The following is a 20499-nucleotide window of genomic DNA, read 5'->3' as shown; positions in this document are numbered from 1 at the left end:
TGGAGTGTTGCTCTGAATGACTTTTGTTGAAGGGAGGGATAGAACTGCCCCAGTAGAGATGCCATCTAACACCCAGGAAGTTATGATTCAAACTCCCATTAGACATCTCTCCGAGCGTCATAATGTCAAAATACGTTTTTTTTACTCATCAAATATAGAGTTTCGCTGAGCATCTATCTTCATTTAAGCCTGTAATGTATTGTAACGACCCAGGGTCATTACAATATGAACTTCCAAAACAAAATAGGAATTTACAAGCAACAGAAAATGTGCCTATTCGGCACCACCAATGGATCAATCATTACTGCCAAAACAGGAAGGCTACAACAGCTAAATGTTTTATTTATGTAACCTTCATTTAACTAGGCAAGTCAGTTAAGAACCAATTATTGCTTACAATGACGGCCTACTCCGGCAAAAATCTAACGACGCTGGGCCAATTGTGCGCCTCCCTATGGGACTCCCAATCACGGCTGGTTGTGATACAGACTGGAATCGAACCAGTGTCTGGTGTGATGCCTCTAGCACTGAGATGCAGTGACTTAGACCTCTGTGCCACTCAGGAGCCCAATACACCGTTTTAGAAGTACACACCGGAGTAAATTAAGTTAGTTGCTCAACGAAACTCCATATTTGACATTAAAACGCTTGCAAAGCTATCTATTGGGAGTTTGAATCAGAGCTTCCTGGGCGTTAGACATCTCTAACGCACAGATACTGGGGCAGTATTGAACCAAAGTCAAAGGTCCTAATGTCAATGGGCCTACTGTAAATGTTGTAACATTGCTGCTTGAACATCGCTGGTGCCTCAAATACAATACAATATCGCCCCTTGTGGCAAATGTTTACAAAACCAGACAAAGGGAGCCAATTACAAAAGTGTTTCCAGGGGTTTCTGTTGAATGAGGTGGACATTGACCAGTCAACTACAACTTTGTAGTTTGCTGGCCAATCCCAAGTGGTTTTTGGTTTCAAGTGGGCGGGCTCTATCGCTATCACAGGGAGAGGACCTGACCGTACAAGCAAAGCGGAAAGAAAATGGCGGCCGTGGCTGCGGAGCCAGGAGCTGCTGCGGCATCAACAACAACAGCGGGGAACAGTGGTGATTTCGAACCGGAACCGGTGCCGGAGGCCAAAATCGACTTCGATGCGACGCAGGAGTACGCACCAGTAATGGACCATGTTCACCAACTCAAGGATGGGGATGTAGTTCAGGAATGCAACCAGGTCCAAATGGAGCTAGTGAGCAGGCCAGACCTAGAAGCAGCGGGAAAAGCCCTCGCTGCTAGTGCAGAGGATGAACAGATCGAGGCAGGTTGTCTTGGGGTCGGTGTAGAAAAAACGGAGAACCATGCTCTCGAGGGCTTTGGTTCCAAATACACCATGTCGCGAGCGGAACGTTTGAAACAGTTTTTTTCGCCGAATGTTGAACCTGCAAACGAGGTCAGTAAGCACGAGCCCTACGCCTGCCTTCAGAATAGCCCCATCTCCGATTCACAGCCATCGGTGGTCTTTTTGCATTCGTTCCCTGCGCAACCTATGGCTACGGAGGCTGGGCTGTCGTTAGCAGAACCAGCAGAACCCATTATAGATTACGATAAGAACCCAGAATTAACCCAATCTCCTAATATCGAGTGTGACTATAGAGCTTTAATTAAACCGTCTCACGAGGCTGAACTGGATCCCGAACCCGCAGATGAATTTCCTTCTGTCTCCGAGTACAAGAATGACGACCCCTCAGAAGCTGCTTCGCTTGAACGTCCCCAGTCCATAGACCACGTCGACTTTCTACCAATTCTAGAGAGGGAAACCGTCCTTGGGACACCCGTGGAGGCTGGTTACATGTGTGACTTTTCGAGCATAACAACCCAGAACATTCCGAGACCCGAGGTTCCTCTAATGCCAGTGGACCAGGTACCCTCCTCGGCAGAACTTGGAGACTCGTGCTCACCACAGAGGTTCGAAACGAATTTCAATGAAAGCGATCCAGTATCGAAACCCTCTCCCCCTGTGTCTGGTGCTGAAACTGAGGAGCTACAGCCCGAGTCTGTGCACAACCTGATACCTGGGTCTGAGGTTCGAGTATCTCTGGATCACATAATCGACGACGCACTGGTGGTGTCCTTTCAGTTAGGCAAGAAAATCTTCTCCGGGGTTCTGATGGACCTATCTAAAAGGTATATTATGATCCTTCTCAGAAATGTCTCTTCGTTGTGTTTTTCTAGCTATGTCACTTTCTGTCACTTTTCTGTTCTTAAGTTTAGGTCTACGCCTGGAATCATATCACGTTGTTTTGTTTACTACTGACATCCATGGTGCATACAATGTACACTCCTGAAATATGTGGTGTGTCTACATTCCTAACTTGTGCTTTGCAAACCCACGTCCCATCTTCCTAACCTTAAGACACAGTTTTCTACTCTTGCCACAGGGCGAGGGGTCAAGCTACCATGCGACCTCTATAGCTTGACAACCAAGTCACAAAAATACAGAGAGTAACTGCTCTTATCCTCAATTATGTAGGCTGTGCTTTCGTTTTTTTTCAGTTTACAAAACTCATCTTGGTTTTATTTACAAAAGTCCAGTTACATCAGAGGTCAACTGGAGAGGAGGATCACATGAACAGTCTATAGTGTGAGGTCAGTCTTATGGTGCATTTCCATACAGGATTTACCCTAGTGTTTTACCCAAAAGGCCAAGAGACTTTTCTGTTTCCATTTACGTGAGCCGGCACCTGTGTCTCAATGGGCCATGGCTCCAGCAGCCCTGCTCTCACTTGGGGCCAAAGCCAGGCCCACTGGTACTCTTCAGCTGTCATTTTACATAACAATGGCTAACTGTGAACCTTTAACACCTTTGCACAAAGCAACACTTTAAAAAAAAATATTATTCAGAGGTTGTTGATTCTGCTTTTCACCAGTCCTCACTGTCAGCCCTAGCTATGTAAACAATGCCCCTAGTATATCATAAGGGCATATACACTAGTGTAACACTGGTGTTACAGTCGAAAAGCAGCATTGGAGAATGGTGCAATCGGTAGAGTAGAACTATGCTACTTTACCCCCCCTCCCTCGGTTTCTGTCTTATTTTCCTCTTTGTAATTTATCACCCGCCTCATCAACACCCCCCCCCCACACACACACACACTTCTCTCTCTCACTTATCAGCTGCAGATCTATATTTAGGGTCATCGTTAAACTTTCTTATTTTTGCCTGGGGCCTATGTAAATTATCCTTATTTGGTTAAGAAAAGGTGCCATCTGCACACACAAACTTTACTAAACTATCAGAGGAAATCAACACGTTGTGGTGTTTCCCTTCACAAGTGTCTCTTTGGAGTTGTTCTTTAGATGTTCATATCATTTCAGGATATAATATCAGGATATCTTCATATCATTTCAGGGTATCTTCATATCATTTCAGGGTATCTTCATATCATTTCAGGGTATAATATCAGGGTATCTTCATATCATTTCAGGATATAATATCAGGATATCTTCATATAATATCGGGTATCTTCATATCATTTCAGGATATAATATCAGGATATCTTCATATCATTTCAGGGTATCTTCATATCATTTCAGGGTATAATATCAGGGTATCTTCATATCATTTCAGGGTATAATATCAGGGTATCTTCATATCATTTCAGGGAATAATATCAGGGTATCTTCATATCATTTCAGGGTATAATATCAGGATATCTTCATATAATATCAGGATATCTTCATATCATTTCAGGGTATCTTCATATCATTTCAGGGTATAATATCAGGATATCTTCATATAATATCAGGATATCTTCATATCATTTCAGGGTATAATATCAGGATATCTTCATATAATATCGGGATATCTTCATATAATATCGGGATATCTTCATATAATATCGGGATATCTTCATATCATTTCAGGATATAATATCAGGGTATCTTCATATCATTTCAGAGTATAATATCAGGATATGTTAATTTCTGGTGTTATACCGTGTAGACCAAGGCTATTAATATAGTCAATCAATACATGGAATAATATATGCTATAACTTGGGAAGCCACATTAGTTTAAATTGCTATGATAAGATCCTGAGCAGTGGTCATCTCAAAGACAATGGTCAGTTCATTGCAATGACAAGATGGAGGCCACTAAAACCTTAGGGTTTCCTTTTCCAATCTTACAACACTGTAGATAATCAGCACCCTCTACAAACAACATCCTTATCATTGAGTCTAAGCAGAGATCTGTATATAATGACAAGATGATTATGTCTCCGCCTTAACAATAGGAGTCGTTGTCCTAAAGAGGGGAAGGCAGGCAACATAGAAACTCATTGGGCTTATTTTGGATAGATTTTGGTGAGAGTTAAAGCTCTTGTTTCGCATTTTCCTCTCTAGTTTAAGGGATCGGTTTATGGCTTTTGTTTTCCATAAGTCCCCTGAGTGCAGGCCTTGTGCCTGTGATTGGCCAGAGTGTGTTCCATAGCATAGGTCATTAGAGAACGACCTATATAGATTCTTTTTAGGGCCGATACCGATTTTCGAGGGTCAAGGAGGCCAATTGACAATATTTTAGACTGCTATTCAATATCATTTAAATTTAAAAATGTTAATTACAAAATTTCCCGGAGACAGCCATGTATACATTCATTTAAAAAATCAAACAAAAAATGTGATTTTGGTAAAATAATCGAATTACATTACAACACAATGGTGATAATTGTATTTGAATGGTAAATCTTTTGGTAAACTGGGTAAATTAAGATGGCAAAGGCTTACTCACAATACAGGTGAATGCATATTCAACAGGAGTATTTGAGCTTGTTTGGGATGACCAGTGTCTAAGGTGCTACAGATGACATTCTGTATTCCTTCCAATGTGGCACTTCTACTAGCCTACTGATCAACAACGTTTACATAGAAGCATCACTCCATGTCAAGCCTGTATGGAAGGACATCCTATAGGCACTGCTTTTAGTTTGACTATTGTAAATAACATCTATTCAATCCAAATGGGTCCAATGTAACTTAATGATTTGGGATCACGTATGCTTATGAATCTAGTATTATTTTGGTAATTTTCCGTGATCGGGATTATAATTTTTTTCTTCAGATGTCATGATTCATCTCTAAACAGCTCTGCTGCTAGGATGAAACAACTCAATTGGTTAGTTCCGCTATCTGCCAAGAATTGGGCGGGTTGTAACTTGATTCTACTGCTACGATTGGATAGAGTTAGGCTGCAACTACACTTCCTTTCACACCCCTCCATCGCTCATATCACTTGGTGCTGTTTACTGCTACTATGAGAACTATCTCAATGACGATGACATTTGCTACAAAGTCAGAAGGTGCATAATATCTAACGAGAGCGAGGCTAGGGAAAAAAGATCACATGACGATGCAAGTTCTGTTCGAAGGACTCATCTGAGAAGTGAGAATGCACGGAAGACACATTTCAGTTGAAGTCATTCAGTTGGACAACTGACCAGGTATCCCCCCTTTCATTCAGTTGGACAACTGACCAGGTATCCCCCCTTTCATTCAGTTGGACAACTGACCAGGTATCCCCCTTTCATTCAGTTGGACAACTGACCAGGTATCCCCCTTTCATTCAGTTGGACAACTGACCAGGTATCCCCCTTTCATTCAGTTGGACAACTGACCAGGTATCCCCCCTTTCATTCAGTTGGACAACTGACAACTGACCAGGTATCCTCCCTTTCATTCAGTTGGACAACTGACCAGGTATCCCCTTTCATTCAGTTGGACAACTGACCAGGCATCCCCCTTTCATTCAGTTGGACAACTGACCAGGTATCCCCCCTTTCATTCAGTTGGACAACTGACTAGGTATCCACCCCCCTTTCATTCAGTTGGACAACTGACTAGGTATCCCCCTTTTCATTCAGTTGGACAACTGCCTAGGTATCCCCCCTTTCATTCAGTTGGACAACTGACCAGGTATCCCCCCTTTCATTCAGTTGGACAACTGACCAGGTATCCCCCCTTTCATTCAGTTGGACAACTGACTAGGTATCCACCCCCCTTTCATTCAGTTGGACAACTGACTAGGTATCCACCCCCCTTTCATTCAGTTGGACAACTGACTAGGTATCCACCCCCCTTTCATTCAGTTGGACAACTGACTAGGTATCCACCCCCCTTTCATTCAGTTGGACAACTGACTAGGTATCCACCCCCCTTTCATTCAGTTGGACAACTGACTAGGTATCCCCCTTGTCCCTCTACATATTTCTCGGTCCATAAACATGCAGGAGGATTTTTAGCTCGCTAAACCCATTGCCAACTTATATTTAGGTATTTTAAAACACTTGCTTCTTTCCCTATTATGACAATGATCTCATCCGACTGTCAAATGTCAGTTTACGGATACAATTGCCTGTTGGTCAAATCAACACACCAGTAAATAGCTAATGGCTCATTGCCGAAAATGGTGCCTACCGGGGAACAGTGTGTTTAACTGCCTTGTTCAGGGGCAGAACGACAGATATTTACCTGTACCTGCGCCAAAACCCCAGTATATTTCATCCTATAGCTTGTTCTCCATCTTTTTAAATACTGAGCCAACATATTTTCAGTACTTTTATTTCAATTACTGATCAAAACTAATTTTCTCAGCAGCAAATATATAGTGAGCAATATGTTTGAAACATCAGATCGCAATACATATAGAATGATGAGAATCACAATACATATAGAATGGTGAGAATCACAATACATATACAATGGTGAGAATCACAATACATATAGAATGGTGAGAATCACAATACATATAGAATGGTGAGAATCACAATACATATAGAATGGTGAGAATCACAATACACACAGAATGGTGAGAATCACAATACATATAGAATGGTGAGAATCACAATATATATAGAATGGTGAGAATCACAATACACACAGAATGGTGAGAATCACAATACATATAGAATGGTGAGAATCACAATACACACAGAATGGTGAGAATCACAACACATATAGAATGGCGAGAATAACAATACACACAGAATGGTGAGAATAACAATACACACAGAATGGTGAGAATCACAATACACACAGAATGGTGAGAATCACAATACACACAGAATGGTGAGAATCACAATACACACAGAATGGTGAGAATCACAATACACACAGAATGGTGAGAATCACAATACATATAGAATGGTGAGAATCACAATACACACAGAATGGTGAGAATCACAATACACACAGAATGGTGAGAATCACAATACACACAGAATGGTGAGAATCACAATACATATAGAATGGTGAGAATCACAATACATATCGTATCGGCCCCTACGTATCGTGATAATATCATGAGGTCCCTGGCCATTCCCAGCCCTATACTATCCAATAAGCCTGTTTCAGATCTAGGGGTAGAATGTGTTTCTTGACCAAGCCATCTTTTTGTCTCGCGTCCCTTGATAAGGAAAGAGAAGGTGGTGGTTGCGTGACAATGAAAGGTGTTGGTTGAATAAGGAGGCTGCTGTGATGGAAAGCAAAGGCAGTGGCAGGGAACGGCATGTTCTCCTGTTCATGGCTGTTTCATTAGTTGTGATCAGTCTTCCTAATCCTTGTGCAATTTTACACTTCGTGTCGGCTGTCACAGAGGACTCTGCATCTTTCGGCGGTTTCAAGGATGTTTTTAAGTAGGAACGGATGGGCTCATGGCCAGATTAATGCAAGGATGGATGTACTTGCTTTATGTAACTGCCAGGGAAGCAATTAGTTTCAACTTGACACATCCTTCTGGTTTAGAGAGATTGAATGTTTGTATGTAGCCTTCAGTGCAGTAATTAAGTACAAGCATCCCAACCCTCCACGTTTAATGTTATGCTCTGAAAAAGGCCGTAGCCTACCACATTGTCCAGTTACATTTTCAGTTTCCATGATGGCTCAGCTCAGTGCAGTCCAGGCCTCGTCTGAGGAATCCTTTCCCCCTATTCTATTAGAGAATATTCTCTATCTATCCATTTACATTTACATTTAAGTCATTTAGCAGACGCTCTTATCCAGAGCGACTTACACATTGGTGAATCCTGTGCAGACTGTTCCACACCTTGACCCAGTGCTGTGATGTTTTACTCCTTGTCATCTGGTGTTAGCTAAAACACCATGGGCCATCATCTCTGCTCTGCTGGGAAAAAATATTTTCAGCCCTGATCCTCCATCCTCAACCTGAATCTTGGCTGGTATTGTTTCATACCGTCTCCTCGCCTATGTAAACCGTGCACAATCTCTCTTCAAATTAAGAGAAATTACATTCTCCTTGGCCTAAATTATATCATTATAATTAGTGGTTCCTGTGACTGCAATTGGATCCGTTACTGAAATTGCCCTCACCCATGAATGGCATTGAAAAGCAACACGTCTCGGCATACGTTTACTCTCCCATTTGTTTAATCATGTTTTGCCGTCGCGTTGCATTAATTTACAAGATGCTCATGTAGACATGATTAGAGGTTGACCGATTAATTGGAATGGCCGATTTAATTAGGGCCGATTTCAAGTTTTCATAACAATTGGAAATCGGTATTTTTGGGCGCTGATTTGCCAATTTTCTTAAATTTTTATTTTATTTTTGTAAAAATAAATAAAAATAAAAACTTTATTTAACTAGGCAAGTCAGTTAAGAACACATTCTTATATTGACGGCCTAGGAACGGTGGGTTAACTGCCTCGTTCAGGGGCATAACGACAGATGTTCACCTTGTCAGCTCGGGGGATACAATCTTGCAACCTTACCATTAACTAGTTCAACGCAATAACGACCTGCCTCTCTCTCGTTGCACTCCATAAGGACTGCCTGTTACGCGAATGCAGTAAGCCAAGGTAAGTTGCTAGCTAGCATTAAACATATCTTATAACAATCAATCATAATCACTAGTTAACTACACATGGTTGATGATATTACTAGATATTATCTAGCGTGTCCTGCGTTGCATATAATCTGACTGAGCATACAAGTATCTAAGTATCTGACTGAGCGGTGGTAGGCAGAAGCAGGCGCGTAAACATTCATTCAAACAGCACTTTCGTGCGTTTTGCCAGCAGCTCTTTGTTGTGCGTCAAGCATTGCGCTGTTTATGACTTCAAGCCTATCAACTCCCGAGATGAGGCTGGTGTAATCAAAGTGAAATGGCTAGCTAGTTAGCGTGCGCTAATAGCATTTCAAACGTCACTCGCTCTGAGCCTTCTAGTAGTTGTTCCCCTTGCTCTGCATGGGTAATGCTGCTTCGATGGTGGCTGTTGTCGTTGTGTTGCTGGTTTGAGCCCAGGGAGGAGCGAAGAGAGGGATGGAAGCTATACTGTTACACTGGCAATACTAAAGTGCCAAAAAGAACATCCAATAGTCAAAGGTTAATGAAATACAAATGGTATAGAGAGAAATAGTCCTATAATTCCTATAATAACTACAGCCTAAAACTTCTTACCTGGAAATATTGAAGACTCATGTTAAAAGGAACCACCAGCTTTCATATGTTCTCATGTTCTGAGCAAGGAACTGAAACGTTAGCTTTCTTACATAGCACATATTGCACTTTTACTTTCTTCTCCAACACTTTGTTTTTGCATTATTTAAACCAAATTGAACATGTTTCATTATTTACTTGAGGCTAAATTGATTTTATTGGTGTATTATATTAAGTTAAAATAAGTGTTCATTCAGTATTGTTGTAATTGTCATTATTACAAATAAAATAAAAATGAAATCGTCAGATTAATCGGTATCTGCTTTTTTTTTTGGGTCCTCCAATAATCGGTATCGGCGTTGAAAAATCATAATCGGTCGACCTCTAGATATGACATAAGGAATTGGGTTGGTATTGGACTATTTGTTTTGAGTGTATCTCCTATTAAAGGGATGTAGCAGAGCTTTTTGTCATTTCAGCCAGTAGTTTTGAAAGTAGCTCACAAACCAAAACGGCCCCAAAAAATTGTGCTCAATTTTGTACAACGTCATCCATTTCGTATATATGTTACATACTGCAAAAATCTAATAAAAATCCTGAAATTTGTATGTTACAAATTCCAATTTGTACAATATGTTACGAATTTGTAAATGCTTAAGATCCCATTCAATCTCTTTAAGGAAGAGTATAGATCCATTGTTTTGTTCTACACCCGGCACAGCCAGAAGAGGACTGGCCACCCCCCAGAGCCTGGTTCCTCTCTAGGTTTCTACCTAGGTTCCTGCCTTTCTACATGCTTCTCCATCTGCATTGCTTGCTGTTTGGGGTTTTAGGCTGGGTTTCTGTATAGCACTTTGTGACATCGGCTTTATAAATACATTTGATTGATTCTCCAAAGGGGAGGAAGGGTAGTTCAGTACAGACCCACTAGAGGTAGGATATGACCCATCCCGCCTACACTCCTTTGTGCTTTCATCACTATAGCACATTCAGAGATCCATTTATAGCCATTAATCCAAAAAAATGAATAGGTTTTAAACAAAAAAAACAAACACTTTCTGTTTGTCAAAGATTGATAATATATGAGATGAAAGGCAGGTTCCTAACGAGTTCAGGAAGCCAAGCTAGTGCTCTGTGAGATGTTCACAGCGATGGGGACAGATGTTTTGATCAAGAGAGACCTTTAAAGAATAAACACATTTTCTCTAACGCTAAACATACAAATATGTATTTTGCTGTTATATGGAAGGTAACTTCTTCAAGTTAGTGGTTTTATAATTTGATTATACTATATTTAGAGAGCATATAAGTCATTTCAAGCCTTATTCGTCCAGTTTTGTTGACTAGGAAATGCGTCGTATATAATATTTCAGATTTTATCATATTTGCACTGTGTCCTCAAAAGTGACTACACCTGAGCCATGCATAACTATTTTGACCAGAAAGGTGAGATTTTAACCTTTCTTGGAGTGTGCAACATTACTAGCTATTGTTTATGGTCTTCTCAAGATAAATAACTACTTTCGGGGATTACATGGAGTTAAATTTAAGTGATTTTAAGACTTCATTGTTTGTGAATGAATAAAGTTTGAGGGAAGTTTAGCATTAATATTGTAAACAAGGCTTGGTTTCTTGTTGTGTCTTCAGGGCCTTGTGCACTGTAGTTACCTGCTGTGTCTTCAGGGCCTTGTGCACTGTAGTTACCTGCTGTGTTTTCAGGGCCTTGTGCACTGTAGTTACCTGCTGTGTCTTCAGGGCCTTGTGCACTGTAGTTACCTGCTGTGTCTTCAGGGCCTTGTGCACTGTAGTTACCTTCAGGGCTGTGTTTTCAGGGCCTTGTGCACTGTAGTTACCTGCTGTGTTTTCAGGGCCTGTGCACTGTGTTTGTTTTCAGGGCCTTGTGCACTGTAGTTACCTGCTGTGTCTTCAGGGCCTTGTGCACTGTAGTTACCTGCTGTGTCTTCAGGGCCTTGTGCACTGTAGTTACCTGCTGTGTCTTCAGGGCCTTGTGCACTGTAGTTACCTGCTGTGTTTTTGTGCACTGTAGTTACCTGCTGTGTCTTCAGGGCCACTGTAGTTACCTGCTGTGTTTTCAGGGCCTTGTGCACTGTAGTTACCTGCTGTGTTTTCAGGGCCACTGTAGTTACCTGCTGTGTTTTCAGGGCCACTGTAGTTACCTGCTGTGTTTTCAGGGCCACTGTAGTTACCTGCTGTGTCTTCAGGGCCACTGTAGTTACCTGCTGTGTTTTCAGGGCCACTGTAGTTACCTGCTGTGTTTTCAGGGCCTTGTGCACTGTAGTTACCTGCTGTGTTTTCAGGGCCTTGTGCACTGTAGTTACCTGCTGTGTCTTCAGGGCCTTGTGCACTGTAGTTACCTGCTGTGTCTTCAGGGCCTTGTGCACTGTAGTTACCTGCGGTGGTATTGTGTTTCTGTGGGAACTCCTTTGATCTCATGCAACACTCATTTAGTGTGCTGCTGTTCTTCACAGCACTCTTTTTACATCTGAAACTTTACTCCTTGCATGTTCAGGATTTAGTGGCTTTAGATGGATGTACTAAATGTACCTATGTAGGCCTGAAATTAGCATGAAATGTCAGAAATACAAGAAACACTCAAAACAAACAAAGCCAATGAATGATATGAGTTATTTTGTTGTTGTTGAGTTATCCACAGTCTCTAAATCCTCTCAACTTTCTCTTCTCAGGTTTGGACCCTATGGAATTCCAATCACTGTGTTCCCGGAGAGAGAATACAAGGATAAACCTGAATCTATGCAGCTGAAGACGGAACAACACCAGCCAGAGACCGAGAATGTGGAAGAGCCAGTCCAGGAAAACCCCGATGGGCAAGTCGCCACAGTGCCCGAACCGAACCCTGACCCCCAGCCTAACCCATGGACTTCAAAACCTCCCCCACTGTTTCAGGAAGGCGCCCCTTACCCTCCCCCTTTGTTCATCAGGGACACCTACAACCAGTCGATACCTCAGCCGCCTCCCCGCAAGATCAGGCGGCCCAAGCGCAGGCTGTACCGCGAGGAGCCCACCTCCATTATGAATGCCATCAAGTTGCGGCCCCGCCAGGTGCTCTGTGACAAGTGCAAGGGCGCTGTCACGACAGTGGACAAGAGGGAGCCACGCAGAGGCCCTGTGTCGGACTCTAGGAGCGAGGATGCCAAGCGGAGACGCAACGACACGGTCAGCAAGCGGCCGCGCAATGACCCCCGCTCAGAGGAGAAGAGCCGTGCTGCTGAGGTGGCCAAACGGCAGGTCTCCTCTTCTTCCTCCTCTCTGGGCCAGGTGAAGGGCGGAGCTGGAGGGAACAGGGTTCTGAGGGCGACCTCCACCACAACATCATCACCGGTGAACAGCGGCTCCAGAGTCCAGCTCAATGCCAAGAAAGTGCTGCAGAGCAAAAATGTTGATCACTCCAAGGCCCGGGAGGTGCTGAAACTGGCCAAGGCCCAGAAGAGGCAAAGGGAGACTACGGTAGTCACTGACAGCAGTGACAACGCCAAGACGATGACGAGGGCAGCCGCCCTGCAGGAGGCCCACGCCCACCAGAAGGTCCACTTCACCCGGCGGCTGCAGCAGATCAGCGGGGTGGGACCAAGCAACGCCACCCCTCTGCCACCCAGGATGCGCATCAAGCCTCAAAGGTACCGTAATGAAGAGAACGACTCTTCTACATGTAAGCCGCCTTGCCTGGAGAAAGTGCCGGGAAGTGGCTGTTTGTCCCCTCCAAAGCCAGACGCGCCCCGCTGCACCGCCACATGCTCCTCCTCCTCCTCCTGCTCCACAGGCCAGGCCGCTGCTGCTGCTGAAAGCCAGGGCCCAGATAACGGGCCAGAACCTGAGGTTTGTCCTCAGCCCCAAGTGGAGCCCCCCACAGCCACGGAGCACGGTGACCCCAAGGCGGAGCCGGAGGAGCAGGGGGGGCAGGAGGAGAGGCGGGAGACGCGTGGCAGCAAGGCTGGCAACCTTGTCGTTTTCATGAACCTTAACCCCGGCCAGCCGGACTCCTCTAATACCTCTATGTGCAGCGTTGATAGTGCAGACGACTTAAAGTCCTCGGACTCAGAGTGTAGCTCTACGGAGAGCTTTAACTTTCCCCCTCCCGGTCGCCCCTCGCCCCCCGTCCCCGGCACATCCTCAGCAGTCGCTGACCCGTCGCCTGCCCCTACGGAAGAGAAAAAGCCCTGTAAATCTCAGAAAGTGTTTTCTAAAAATGTGTCTAAGTGTGTCTCTCTGGAGGGCAGGACCATTTGCGTAGGGGACATTGTTTGGGCCAAAATATATGGCTTTCCCTGGTGGCCAGCCCGCGTCTTAGGCATCCACATCAGTCGTAAAGATAATGGGCTCTTAGTCAGGCAGGAGGCCCGTGTCGCCTGGTTCGGTTCACCCACCACCTCCTTCCTGGCTCTTGCACAGGTCGCCCCTTTTCTAGAAAGCTTCCAGTCACGCTTCGACAAGAAGAGAAAGGGCTTGTACCGTAAAGCCATCACAGAGGCAGCCAAGGCTGCCAAGCAGCTCACTCCCGAGGTTCGCGCCTTGCTTACACAATTCGAGACGTGAGGTGGTGTGCTTTGGGGGAAAAGGAAAGGTAGGCAAAAATGGCACCCACTTTCGTCCCCCCCTGCATCTCTCCCCTGCTCGTCACCTACAGGGCCCCCTCACCTTCCAGGGAGAAAGAAACTAAATAATTTCAGGCCAGAACACAACCAGTAATCTTTTTCTTTTTTTGTACGCTTGAAAAGGGACTGGATGGTATGGGGTTATGAACCTCGCTGGGTAAATAAGGATGGCAGTGTATTTTTACTTTATCCTATCAAGGATCACCTTTTCCAACCTGGTGGAAATCTGGTAATTGTATATTTTAGGAACATTTTTATTCACTGGTCAGTGATTTGGAATATTCTCCTTTCCTTCTTAAATTGAAGCCTTTAAATGTCACTCTTTGTGCAAAGAACTTACGTCCTGTTTTAACACCGCGGGTTCATAGGTTGATCAATCGAGTTCCGCTGCCAATTGTCAAAATCTTAGAGACAAAAAGGGTATTTCTTTCAGTCTATGCAACAAACGGTTCAGTGTCAGATACTGTGAATGGAAAGATACAGGATCTGAGCAGGAGTAGATATTATGTATCTGTACGGGTGGAAGACATGCTGTAGCTGTGATGTGACCAGGAAGTGGACACTTGTGGATTTGAAGAGAGAGCAGGCATATAGGGGCTCATGTATCTGCTGTACCTCGGACATAGTCATAGCTGCCTGGCTGTGGGAGCTGACTGGCTGTGGGAGCTGCCTGGCTGTGGGAGCTGACTGGCTGTGGGAGCTGCCTGCCAGGACTTTCCAGATAGGTGAGCCTTGGTAACGAGGAGCCTTTAAGCCAGACAGGTGAGCCTTGGTAGCGAGGAGCCTTTAAGCCAGACAGGTGAGCCTTGGTAGCGAGGAGCCTTTAAGCCAGACAGGTGAGCCTTGGTAGTGAGGAGCCTTTAAGCCAGACAGGTGAGCCTTGGTAGCGAGGAGCCTTTAAGCCAGACAGGTGAGCCTTGGTAGCGAGGAGCCTTTAAGCCAGACAGGTGAGCCTTGGTAGTGAGGAGCCTTTAAGCCAGACAGGTGAGCCTTGGTAGCGAGGGCCTGAGGAGCCTTTAAGCCAGACAGGTGAGCCTTGGTAGCGAGGAGCCTTTAAGCCAGACAGGTGAGCCTTGGTAGCGAGGAGCCTTTAAGTCAGACAGGTGAGCCTTGGTAGTGAGGAGCCTTTAAGCCAGACAGGTGAGCCGGGGTGGTGAGGAGAGGAGGATGGTGTGCCACTCTTCATCCCCTCTCAAAATAGAGATGGCTATTGATACAGTGCCCCCCCCCACCCCCACCCATATTTCTACAATGCTTCTACATACTCTAGTTCCCTTGACTCTCTTCTCGGCCTTCACACTCCCCCAGTCTCTGTTCTTCTATCTGACTATGTCCTGTCTACCTAATGCTCTACTGAGTTATCCAAGACTGTTCTATTCCTACTTCTCTAATCTTCCTAGCTAGCGCCTTGGTTTTTCTTACATAAAATGATGCCCAGTTGTTTTAAAATCACTGATTTAATGAATTGTCTCCATCTGGACATTTTCAACAAACATTTAGTTGATGCAGCGAAAGCTTCCCATTCCAACGATATTGAGTCGACTAGCATTGGCCGTGGGAAGCCGTTTTAGTTACTCCTCACATAGACCGATGTGATATGGTAGCACGTTACATGGAGTGACTATATTTTTTGCCAATTTTGTTAAACTTTTACTATGGGTTTGCCATATCTTGTTGATTTATTAAGTTGCCCAGTGATTTCTCAGTTTCCGTTGTTAGACCTACTTCACCCTAATTTGAAGTGGGAAATGTGTGTTGATTTTATTTGGTGCGTCTGAACTCTATCTTCTATTCACTTCCTTCACTGCTTGGCTAATCTCGTACGACTGTGAATCTTGATTTTATATATTATGTACAGTACAATCTGTATCAAATTATTTAGAACTTTCATGATGATTCATGTTAAAGGGTTTTCTTTAGTGTGACTGGGGGAGGGCGGGATGAGGGAAGGTGACCTCTCCTGCTGGCTGAGGGGGGGATTGAATCATCCTGGCTGAACGGGGGGGGGGGGGAATGGAAATAACCTCTCCTGCTGGCTGAGGGGGGATTGAATCATCCTGGCTGAGGGGGGAATGGAAATAACCTCTCCTGCTGGCTGAGGGGGGGGGGGATTGAATCATCCTGGTTGAAAGGCGGGGTGGGGGATTGGAAAGAACCTCTCCTACTGGTTGTAGGGTGGGGAGATGACCTATTCTGGCTGAAGGGGGGGGGGTGAAGATGATCTGTTCTGTAATTATGGGTTGACTTCAGATTTGACCACTTCATCACAAAGATTATGAACTACATTTCATAAATATGTTACTAGCCACTCTTGACTAAATATGAAACGTACATACAGTAAAGACTAACATTGTCTCACTTTTGCCCTTTTGGCTCGAACAGGTAGAGATCAGAGGCCTCTTGCTTGGTAGCACACACTGACCTGACCATGGTTACAAGCAGAGACGTGTGTGGTTATATGACAGTTGGCTCTGTTTCTTTCTGACCTCTATCATCTGTTTGCAGATCAGAGAATGCTGTATAGGAGACAAAAAAAAAACGTTGAAAAGTAACATTTGATGAACACTTGTGTAAATGTTTTCTGCTGTTTTTAAAAAGTATATAAATAAAATGTAAACTTTAAAGAATCTGCCCTAAGTTGTCGTCATTTTAGTGCTCCTACTTCCATTAACACCTACAAATCCAATAACGTTTATTAGCCTTCAGTTTCACCTTGAAACAAGCTGTTATGAAGACATTGATGGTCATTTGGAATTCGAGATAGTTCTATTGTCTCTTTTGCACCAAATGCGGGGCCTTTTAAGTTGACAATGACAACGCCTTTTAAAATGGAGCTTGTGGTCTTTTACATTAGCTGCGATTTTACTACAACATTTTGTGGGGCTTTTATGAAATAGCAGACCTGTATGAAAACACATTTGCCAGACAAGGCTGTCACCTGGGGCTGTTTGCCAGTCAAGGCCCCTGTCTGTCACCTGGGGCTGTTTGCCAGTCAAGGCCCCTGTCTGTCACCTGGGGCTGTTTGCCAGTCAAGGCCCCTGTCTGTCACCTGGGGCTGTTAGCCAGACAAGGCCCCTGTCTGTCACCTGGGGCTGTTTGCCAGTCAAGGCCCCTGTCTGTCACCTGGGGCTGTTTGCCAGTCAAGGCCCCTGTCTGTCACCTGGGGCTGTTAGCCAGACAAGGCCCCTGTCTGTCACCTGGGGCTGTTTGCCAGTCAAGGTCCCTGTCTGTCACCTGGGGCTGTCTTCACCTGGGGCTGTTAGCCAGACAAGACCCCTGTCTGTCACCTGGGGCTGTTTGCCAGTCAAGGCCCCTGTCTGTCACCTGGGGCTGTTATATGAATGATAATGGGAGAAAAAGGGGGAATATGGTAGAAAAATGTTACGCAAAATCATTCCTTTTATTGAACAGAGTTTCTTACCTGCAAACAGATATAGGACCTATCTATCACCTGGTCAGACCATTACTACTGTTCCAACGGGCTGATAGGCCTTACAGTAATAATTGTCTGACTAGGCAATAATTTAATAGCTAGGACATACAGAACAAATCAACTTTTATACGTCACATGCTTCGTAAACAACAGGTGTGGAACAACAGTGAAAGGCTTACTTACGGGCTCTTCCCAACAATACAGAGAGAAAGCAAATAGAGACGTAATATCAATATACACAATGTAATGGTAACTTGGCTATATACACGGCGTACCAGTACTGAGTCGATGTGCAGGGGTACGAAGGTAATGGAGAATAATATGCACACAACCCGTCTTATGACTTGGAGGTAGAAGCTGTTCAGGGTCCTGTTGGTTCCAGACTTGGTGCATCGGTACCGCTTGCCGTGCGGCAGCCGAGAGAACAGCATGACTGACACCGTCTGGTATAGAGGTCCTGCATGGCAGATCATTGACTTCGTAGGCTATAATGGAAAAAGAACCATTGCTAAAGTGCTGTCAGTCAGTGGATTGAAAGCAATGCTTTTGTAAATGAAATGGTACTGTGTAGTAACGTTTTGGTTTGAAATACAAATTAAAAGACGACATATGTATGATAAAGGAGCAGCATACACAACCTTACTTAAATAAAACAATCCACTTGGCAGCAGTCTAGGTTATCTGGCTTGAATCTCAAGGACATTTGAATATTCCGTTGAGTTAAATGCATGGCAGACCAGCAAACTGCTGAAACGTTTATGACTGAACACGATGACTCATTTGTGATGTCTATCTTGGTTTGCCACTGTCAGATACTTGCTAGACTGAGACATCCGTACAGGACAACTCAGGTAGAGATCCCTCAGTGAGACGTACATGAACCCCCCCAAAACGCCTTAGGAGTGTTCTCGAGTCTGCAAGTAACGCCATTGTAGAGTGAACAATGTACCGTTTACTCAAGGAGTACAAGGTTCAGTCCTGAGTTCACTGGAGTCCCCTCAAAAACCTTGTGTTGTTGGCTGACTAATGACCTACAGTCCATATTCAATGAACATTTTAGTATTTGGATGAATGGCCGTCCTGCCAGGTAGCATAGGATCGCCTTTTTCAATAATGTCTGTGCTTGGATTTCTTTTTTAAAGGCTTTTTTTTTTAATGGCTATTGAATGTGCTTTCTTACGGCCAAATACAGCAAGAACGTCCTCTGATTTGGAGGAAAAGGTCCCTGATGTGTCCATCTCTCTCTTCTCTTCCAGCGCTGCAACGCTGAAGGGCTGCTGACGGGCCCTTGACTCCTAACACCGCCATTGGTTGCAAGACTGTCGAACGGAAGGACGTGTCCAGAATTGATTGATGGAGACACGTCATGGACATAATTATTTTTTATTTAAGTATCGGAAAGAAGGAACATTTATATATTTATAATGGAAAGCAGACCTATTCCTCCAGGCCTATCCATCTGATTTGTTTTGAGCAGGGCGTCCATTTCCTCAAGAATGTGATCTTCGTTTGAGTGGAGACTCCTGCAGTAGACAAGCACACGTGGGTTCTCTGACTGTTATTGGTATCTATTACAGACGTTGTGACAGGACTTGGCAGGGTTTTATAGTAGGTTGATCAGTGATCTTGAAATGCAAAGACAGAGAGCTTTGTGCCAGTAACAGGTCGCTTGTTCGAATCTCTCGAGGCGAAAAATCTTATCGATGTGCCCTTGAGCAAGGCACTTAACCCCGACGAATCGCTCCTGTAAGTTGCTCTGGATAAAAGTGTCTGCTAAATGACTCAAATGTAAATTTAAAAATAAAAAAAAAAGGAATAAAAATAATACTATGTAAAATAAAATCAAAAAATGTAGTGCAATAAACATTGCATGTGCTATGCTATTGCAGTGCAGTGCAGTCGCAGAAAAATGGGTTTTGTTGTGCAGGAACAATGATCCTGGTGTCTTGTCTCTGCCACAACCACAAATTGTCTCCTGTTATTCCACAGTGAGCTACCAGCTGAGCTACAAGCAGCCTTAGGGCTCGATTCAATCCGTATAGCTGAAGTCCAGCATTTTATAACGCGCTGGAACGTAGCTTTTACATTTCCATCACGCTTGTAGCGCAGCTCTTCACGGATCGAATTGAGCCCTGCTGAACACCTCCAAATGTCTAGAATGTTCCTGGGGAGCTGGAGTGTTGCAAGTACTTGAGGTGTGTCGTCTACAGTTGACAGTCAAATACAGGAAAACAAAGATGGGCCTCTATCACACTCCTCCGCTCAGTGTCGTGTGACTTTCACACTGTCTTTCACCCTTCTCGGTTCTCTCCCCTTTATCCAGCTCAAAGAGGTTATGACATTAAAATGTGCGAATTTAAGAATTACATACCATTTTCCTTGCCAGCTGTCCCTCCCTCACTCTCTAGGGTCAAACCAACCTACATACAGTATTCATCTCCCCCCTCACATCAAGACACATAGGGCCAGTTGACCCCGGAGGCCATGATGTGATACAGGCCATATTGGGGATTCCAAAAGGGAAACAGTCAGTCAGTCAGGAGCAGCTGAAGAGAACCACAGTGAATGAATCAGCTGTGGCTCATCTCTCTTTCTCGTGTACATATATATGCGTTTCAATACAATCAAATAGTTTACTTGACTAAACATACGACTGACTGGTGGTTGTGGGACATCCTGTTATTAATGTATCCGTATCCTAAAAAAAAATCAGTAAATTTGCTGTTTGCCTTTGTACTTGGTGTGTGAGTATTTTATTCTATATTGTACTTCGCCATCCTCTGAATAGTTAAGTCAAATAAAGGCCTACAAAGTAATTCATCTTTCAATACAATTTAACAACTACACTATGGCCCTGTACACACCGAGGTTGTACAACACATTTGACAAGATGGTGTGATACCGCATATATTCTTGAGAAGTTGTGAAATTTGTCGTACATCAATTGTGTAACCCGAGTGTTTACAGGCTGATGACACTTTCAATCCTTAA

The 20499-nt window shown here is 44.1% G+C and overlaps 1 protein-coding gene across 2 annotated transcripts; it reads left to right on the top strand.

Annotated features, from left to right (window-relative positions):
* The first annotated feature begins 1034 nt into the window (after positions 1–1034).
* On the top strand, positions 1035–20244 carry LOC135551015 (PWWP domain-containing protein 2A-like). 2 transcript variants are annotated; one of them, XR_010457166.1, is made up of 3 exons: positions 1035–2177; positions 12150–15059; positions 15105–15314. XR_010457166.1 is itself a non-coding variant. In XM_064982368.1 (3 exons), exons 1-2 carry the CDS (start codon positions 1039–1041, stop codon positions 14014–14016), a joined length of 3006 nt encoding a protein of 1001 aa, XP_064838440.1. In that variant the 5' UTR covers positions 1035–1038; the 3' UTR covers positions 14017–14044; positions 18765–20244. The 2 variants fall into 2 exon arrangements, 1 of the variants encoding a protein (XP_064838440.1); XM_064982368.1 differs by lacking the exon at positions 15105–15314 and adding an exon at positions 18765–20244 and having other exon boundaries at positions 12150–14044.
* Positions 20245–20499: the final 255 nt, after the last annotated feature.

This window comes from Oncorhynchus masou, chromosome 12, assembly GCF_036934945.1.
Source record: "Oncorhynchus masou masou isolate Uvic2021 chromosome 12, UVic_Omas_1.1, whole genome shotgun sequence".
In the NCBI taxonomy this organism is placed as follows: Eukaryota; Metazoa; Chordata; class Actinopteri; order Salmoniformes; family Salmonidae; genus Oncorhynchus; species Oncorhynchus masou.
The sequence above is the reverse complement of the archived record's forward strand: the minus strand, read 5'-3'. Positions and strand labels throughout refer to the sequence as shown.